The sequence below is a fragment of the Pseudorasbora parva genome, chromosome 19, assembly GCF_024679245.1.
Source record: "Pseudorasbora parva isolate DD20220531a chromosome 19, ASM2467924v1, whole genome shotgun sequence".
Lineage (NCBI taxonomy): Eukaryota > Metazoa > Chordata > Actinopteri > Cypriniformes > Gobionidae > Pseudorasbora > Pseudorasbora parva.
In genome coordinates, this window is record NC_090190.1 from 17,206,057 (window position 1) to 17,213,914 (window position 7,858).

General features: G+C 35.8%; 1 protein-coding gene across 1 annotated transcript; it reads left to right on the forward strand.

Moving 5' to 3' along the window:
• Positions 1–1,251: 1,251 nt before the first annotated feature.
• Positions 1,252–7,364, forward strand: bloc1s4 (biogenesis of lysosomal organelles complex-1, subunit 4, cappuccino). The gene is made up of 5 exons (XM_067426116.1): positions 1,252–1,642; positions 3,072–3,143; positions 4,059–4,160; positions 4,234–4,368; positions 6,532–7,364. The coding sequence occupies exons 1-5, from the start codon at positions 1,337–1,339 to the stop codon at positions 6,625–6,627; spliced, it is 711 nt and encodes a 236-aa protein (XP_067282217.1). The 5' UTR covers positions 1,252–1,336; the 3' UTR covers positions 6,628–7,364.
• The last annotated feature ends 494 nt before the right edge of the window (positions 7,365–7,858 follow it).

Below are 7,858 nucleotides of genomic sequence, written 5' to 3' on the forward strand. Positions count from 1 at the left end.
ATATGTTGCATGAATTATTTGGTATTCGTATCATTATTGTCTTGGTTCATCTGTATGTCTGCGTATCATGAGCGCCGAATACATTTTACAGAAATTTAAAACGGGACCAGCAAAACCAGATTACTAAAAGTTTCTTTTTTTTCTTTTTTTTTTAAAAGTTGCGACCGATTTTTAATCGGTCAGCCGTGTTAGGTCAGTTTCAGTCAGTTTGATATTTATGGTTTAAGAGGCCTACGATAAAGTTCAGTGTCTAAATATTAGTCAGGCTATCAAACCACACTTAAAATACATGTAAATATTGTCTAAATGATTTTTACTGATGTCTTTTTCTTTTCTTTTTTTACATAAAATAAAATTCTGAGATGAAAAACATTGTGTTTTTACATTCTTAGTTTTTGACGACCCTGTCAAATCAATGATCATTTACATGATATACGACTTTGCTACAGATTACATTGCACTGCAGTTTCCTTAATCATTCATGAACAAGACTGATAGAAATATTTTGTCAGTGATTTATTGGCGTAACAAATATTTAACATTTTTAAAATCAGATTTACAATACAGTATTAACAATACAATACAACAAAATGCTTATGCCAGGGTTGATATACAAAATACAAACAGGTATACAAGACAAACAATAATCGCAAAATAAAATATAAAAATAAAACGAGACCAAATTACATAAAAGGATGCAAATTAAACATATTTAGAGAGTACAAGATCAGTCTTAATAGCCTTTCTATTTTTAAGACCTCTTACAGTGGTGTGATATTGTTTTAGCTCTGCTAAAAGGTGTTCAAAATTTGGTTTGGACTCTGCCCATTTCTACTTATGAATATGGAATTTCCCTAAGACTAAAAACAATTGGACAAAAAAAAAAGAAAAATCCTTATCTGTTCCACCATCTTCAAAGTAAATAAACACATCTTTTCCCTTTAATGATAAAGTTTGTCCAGTTTTACCTATGAGTTTTACGTCTTAAATAGTTTTCAACATCTCTCCAAAATATTTTACTATATATACAGTCCTAAAACAGATGGCAAATTGTTTCATCATAATCACCACAAAAGGTACAGGAATATTCAATGTCAATTTTAAATATCTCTAACGTTCTCTTTGCTGGGTATATTCTATGTACAATTTTATAAGACACCTCCTTTTAAAATCAGATCTATCATCCGTTTTGAGTTTCTGGTTTGACCCTTGATATCACATGACCGACATGTGGCCAACCCGTTCTCTGATTGGCTATTAAACTCGCGCATGCGCACATGCTGCTCTGCGTTCACTTCCACATAAACAAGAGCAGTATAGTGGTGGATAGCAAAACATGGAGCATCGCTTTGACAGGGCAGCAGCTGTGCTGTCACCGCTGGAGGAGTCCAGCGCAGAGGTGAGCAGAGACAGCGGCATCGTGTCCCAAAGCGCCAGCAGCTTATCTATGGTGAGTGAGGCCCTGAGCAGCGGTACCGTGTCTCAGAGCCCGAGCTTTGGCGCTGCAGTGGCCCAAAGCCCGATCTCAGCATCCGGAGAAACCCAGGACCAGGGCGAGCCGGAGCAGACACAAGACGACGAGCTACTGAGACACACGGCCATCACATACTCCTCTTATATCAGAGCCAACGTTGAGGAAGAGGTAAGGACACAAGGATGCAAAGTTCTCCTTCATATCTGTTAAACAAAACAATTATTAAACTCCAATAGACACAAAGAAAGACAGAAAAAAGGTCAGCATATTAATTATTAATATTATTATTTTATTATTATCATCATCATTATTGTATATTACATCACATGCAGTGTTTTTCTGAACATTTGCACGGCTGTGATTCGTCCATACTGCAGCACGAGTGTGAATGTAATCTTGATACAACAGTTCTTTAAACAAGAAATTAATATGGATATATCAACTTATATTTTCAAAACAGCAATTGTCAGTTTCATGTCTATATATATTTTGTTTCCTCCAAGGTAAAACGTTCCTAAAGAATCAACCTCTGAGTTGAACTCAACCTTCATTCATGAACGAATCAGTGTTTTTGAATAAATCAGAAAGAAAAATTCAGTTACTCACTCATAAAGACACTGGCCCTGCGTCTAAATATGCCTACTTTCATACTATATAATGGGTGAAAAAAAATTAATGTGAGCTGATAAGCATGTTCAAATTAATAATAGTCATAAAACAGTAGGCAATAGGTCCTACTTTGGCATGACCTACTACTTTTTGAGTGCATCCAGTGGACACTTTACCCTTCAGGTGAAGTAAAGCGATGAAACTGATTGTAGGTTACATGACAGTCAGTGACATGGTGCATGTATTATGCCTTTCCCCCAAAGTTTAAAATAACTGATATAAACTGTATATCTGATGTCATTTCGCATTTATAATAAATAAAGTATGTAAACCTTTTCATTAAAAAGGTTAAACCTTCCATTTTCACTTCATATAAACAGGTAATCAATTCATGGGATTCAAATCATGTGAGTTTTAGCACCCCCTGCCCTATTGAAGAATATGAACCTGGGTTTGGCCAAACCTCTCTCAAAAAAAGTTTAACCAGGCTGAATAAGATTATAAAACTATTACTCTGGAATTGAATGGAGAACAAAGTGAAGAAATTCAAAACCACTGTTACTCTGTGTGGGAGTGGTTGTCCAACAACAACAACAACAACAACAAAAACAGGTCATGTCACAAAGAACCGGGTGAACCTCATCTGCGCACCTAGCATTCATGAGTCCATGAATTTCGATGCCCCCCTCAGAGTCTCGTCAATGCCTCTGTTTTATCGTCCTGTTGGAGCACATTGTAGTTATCAAGCCTAATTTGTTCAGCGTGATACGGGTTAAATAAAGACTGACTTGTTCTCTGCACTGCTGACTGAATTATGTACCTAATACCAGACTGCTTTTTAAATTCTTAATGGTCCTCTGTTATTTTACAAGTCATTGAAGCAACTGTTTATCCCTGCAACATTTATATCACATGCACACGGAGTATGTTATGTACAATATGTCATGTGTTTTGTTTTCTAGATGTTTATCATATATTTGTTGTACAGGTCCTGTGCTTGGACAAAAGCCTGGAAGAAATGCTAACAAGAGTTGATGAGTTTGTTGGTATGCTTGATATGGTAAGCTCAGTCTCTTTCCTTTTACATATGTCCTATGTTTATTTTTACCCCTTTTTGAAGTTGCGGGTGTCTGTGTGGGGTGTGTGTGGGGGGGGGGGGGGATACTTTGAATGAAGTATCCACTGTCCACTAGTAGAATATGGATGTTTAAACGTAAAGAAAAAAATGTAAATGTAAGCTTTTCACAATATTGTTCCACTGCAGCTTTAACAGTGAACTTTGACTTTTGAACTCTCCAGGAAGTTTGACACTGGGTGCTTTCAATTCTTATTTGTGCATCCTCGTTTCCTTTCCTCTCTTCCTTTGCGTCTTAACTCCACCCCTTCAGGATGCGAGGGAAGGATGCAAATGAAAAGATGCGAGGATGGAGGAATTGAATCAAGTGAAATGATATATCCTCGCTCCCTTTAGCGTCACTTCAATTAATGATTCTGGATATATGACCACTGGATTTAGCTTGCCCGTCGGAATTCTTGAACATTACAGATAATTATTGGTATTGTAATAGTTTCAACCGCCACAAAATACCACATTTGTCTTTTTTAAATTTATATTATCAGTTATTAATAACAATTCATTATTCCCATTTATTAACTGCTTTTTATTTGTTGTATAGTATTACATTTTGTTTAATATTCTTGTGCTTTTATATTTTTGCAATTTTCCTACTACAGTTGTAATTTGACACACATTTGTGTCTTGTACATGATGTAAACAATAATTATTATAATTTAACAATTAATAAACTGTGGCAAGTTGTATAGGGGGAGGAGAATTTATACATGCTTCACATTTAGTCGATAAAACACTTCTGCAAAGGATACACCTGTGAATCCTCGCTTGTGACAAATCTTTAAATACTTTAACTGAAAAAGAATGCTAGACTCAGATAACTTTTTCTTTTTCCTTTCATAGATCCGAAATGACACCTCACAGGTGGTCAATGAGAACCTACCACAGATACAAAGAAAATCAGAAGAGATGAGAGAGATTTACCGAAAAATTGACAAATTGGAGGTACTAACTTTAGAACCATGGTGAAGAATTGATGTTTTCTTTAGTTGTTATAAGTGTATTTTCTAATTCTCAGGGCTTTGTCAAAATGGTTGGAGCAAATGTCAGTGCAATGGAAGAACAAGTAACTGAAGTAGAAGGTGAAGTTGGAACCCTACCAGGCGCCTTCAAAAAGATCTTTCGCACAATGGCCGTACCAGGTTTTTTAAATGTGAGCTCTTTACACACACACACACACACACACACACACACACGTCAGTGCATGCAATTCATTTTTTCAGTTTAACACATTAAAATTACTTAAAGGGAGATTGAAACACTCAGTTTCAGTCAATCTCATTTCAATCAAAAAAGTACCTATAGAGTAGTATTGCATCCTTCATATCTCCGAAAAGTCTTTAGTTTTATCATATTTATAAAAGAAAGATGGGCTGTACCGAGTCTTTCCGGAAAAAAATGAGCGGATGGAGGCGTATTGTGTGGACGGAGCTAAAGAATCACGAGTGCGTGCAGCTATTGCATGAGAGCGTATGTAAGCTTTGAAAACGTTACCTTAATAAGCCATGGCTATCAATCACATTCAACTAATATGATCCAGAATCAAATCCAGAGGCTGAAATAAATTGAACAGGAGAAGCAGCAACAGCAGGACTTCCGTCTCTGTGGTATGTAACGTTACTGTATTTAGTGGCTTGTCAACACTTGTGTGGGATTACTCATGGTTTATTAGGACATGATTTGGTTTATGGACTATTGTATGAGACTAAACCTTAGCAGTAGCAAGAAAAACGGTTTTGCACGTCAGACTAGTGTATACATAGAAAAAGAGCCTGTACGGCCGTACAAGGAAATTCCGCAATGTTGACGTCAAGCTGATCCATACTCTGAAAAAACTTTCCGAAACTTGTAAGTATTTTTGACACAGAAATACTCAATCAAATGGGAATCCAAGTCTTTAACAGTCTTTAAACAGCATTTCACCCCTAGCCTAGAAATCTAGATGCACCCTAGCGGCAGCAAATCTAATTTGCTGCGAGTGTCGTCTAGCAACTCTCAATACACTTCTGAGCTGTAAAAGCCAAAGTCTGATCTGGCCAATCACATCGTGTACAGAGTCGGTGGGCGGGGCTTAACATAATGATGGCAGAGTTGCATTTGCGTGCTTCTAGTAAACACAGAAACTGGCGAATGGCGGTCTTTGAAATCAGCTTTGACCGCGACTCTGGAAGACCTGGAGTTAAGCTTTTCTCTGAGAAAAGAACAAAGAACGGCACGGAAGTCATTCTTTAAAAGGGAAGATGTGTTCGGCGTTTTGCCGACCGGATACAGCGAAAGTTTAATCTTCACATGTTTACTAGCTTCAACTAGCTCCGCTTCACATTGCTCTGGTTGGTTGTAGCGATATCCTATTACGTGCAGAGGGAGTTTGAACGACAACCGATTATCCTGCCCCTCGGATTGAGTTTCCAGACCAAACATCTTCATGTGGGTCTGGCTTGTCAGACTATTTCACACCCCGTTTAATGCAATTAACACAACATCAGTTTTTTGTCATCCTTTGGCTAGAGTTACATTATATAATCTTATTCATGCAAATACATAAGACAAAAGAGAACGCGCTATCTGTGAATGTCGTGACACAGATACGACTCACAGAAAGGGGCGCACCTAAATTGTGCGCACAGATGGTGCACCAGAATCAAGATCTTTTTCACGATTAAACAATAACGCACAGAATTATGCCAAAATGCCGTTTTGTCAAATATTATCAAAAAAGCTGTCTTAAATTAGTTAAATAACGCCTTAAATTAACTTGAAGTTGTGAAAAAATTAGATGTGCGTGACATTGCGGCAGATCTTAGTGACAGCAACCTAATAAACCAGTTGCTGTGATTTGTGTCATTAATATTAATCAAAGACCAATGGTAACAGAAAATTGTAGATTTAATAAGGATTAATCTATATTTAATTTATAATTGATGCAGACTTAAGACTGAAGAGTTTACTTTAATTAACTTTGGCATATTGATTATATATGAAGGCCACGGGTATATGACTTTTTATTATAATGGGTTTATGCGAAGATTGTTTGAAGTTCACTTAAAAGCCTAATAAATGTTGAAATTGATAGCTTTATTATACTGTAATGTTGAATGTCTATCATGATTTTTTTATTATTATTCATAGACATCAGTTGTACTTACAGTTGTTTTTAATCACTAATTAATTACAGAGAAAAAAATGCAAATAATTACTTCATTGTTTTTATTTTATGTATTTTTTTAGCGATTGACAGCACTAATACATGCTGTAGTATTTGGCATACATTGAAAATTGCAGAACGTTTACTTCCTCTTTTTTTCTTCTTCTTCAGAAACCTGCTAGCCCAAGAAGGCAATCACAAAGACATCAAGAGCTTCCCGGTGTTTTTAGAACAGAAGATTATTTCAAACCTCAGTCTGAGCAGTAACGGAGAGATTTATCGCATTGACTTTATGACGTAACGACCAAGACCAGGGTTCTCCAACATCAGCAGTGCTGCCTGCTTTCAGGTGCAAACACCTGCTGGGACTGCTAACACAAACATTTCACAGTCACTTTATCTGCAAATTACTCAAATGAATCCTGATCAAAGCAAAGTGTTATTTTAGTAGGCAGTCTAATGGCAGCTAGTTTTATAACCAACAAAAGCTTTGGTTTTAAATAACTTGTTTTTCCTGAAGTGCCTCTCCAGGAAGTCTGACAATGTTTCTTGTAATTGGGAAAGCATGCTCAGAAAATGTCAGAACATAAGTTAAAATGTTTATATGATTTTTATTCAAACTTGTACATAGTTTTTCAGCTTTATAATTGTTTTGCCCTTGGTCTTTTCTTCCAATGCTTGAGATCTTTTTGCACTATTTTCACTGTTGCTATTTAACACTGATATATCTTATTAAGGTCTAAAATTCGCTGTTTGGCACATATTGACAATTAATATTTAATTAATTCATGTAACCAGTGTAATTGACTCTGGGTTATTATGTAGCATTAAGTGCCGCACTCCTCAGCCAAACAATCGCCACAACAAATATTGTTTGTCATGGACCATTTACTTTTATACTTAAATGTCCATGGGCAGTTGTTATGCTAATTGTTACATGATGATAATTGTGACTAATGATTGTTTGTTTGTAATAAATTTCCAAATATAGCCTATAGCATAAAGTGACTACGTTTCATTACTGATCAATTGTCGTTATTGGTCAGTTGAACGGCTTTAGAGTATTCCACATAAATTACTATAAAAGAGTTTGTTAAAGAGTTGTAGTAGGATCTACAAAATAAAAATGTGTGTGTGTGTATGCAGTAGCTAGGAGGATATTGAGCCAGAGTGTTGAGCCAAACCTACAACATAGCATTTGATGATAAAACTGTATTTTATAAATAGGAAAATAATAAAAGCATTTTCAATACAATGAAAACCTGTTGTTTATAATATAAGCTTTATAAACTAACAAAATAATAAACGAATAAATAAAACATTAACAACCAAGAAAACAAATCTCAGAGAGGCACGCATAAACCCAATTAGTTTCTAACATTTGTGGAAAAAACGAATTGGAAATCCTCAGTGTTCTTATCATAAGTGATAAGTGTTTTTTTACGATCTATGGTTCATACACAGCGCAGATCATAATGAGTGAACGTGTTTTTTAAAT

Excerpts from the sequence above, each read along its gene's own strand:
- bloc1s4 (XM_067426116.1), top strand. The coding sequence starts at position 1,337 with ATGGAGCATCGCTTTGACAGGGCAGCAGCTGTGCTGTCACCGCTGGAG. Across the intron at positions 1,643-3,071 it reads GAGCCAACGTTGAGGAAGAG|GTCCTGTGCTTGGACAAAAG; the intron begins GTAAGGACACAA and ends TTTGTTGTACAG. Across the intron at positions 4,161-4,233 it reads GAAAAATTGACAAATTGGAG|GGCTTTGTCAAAATGGTTGG; the intron begins GTACTAACTTTA and ends TCTAATTCTCAG.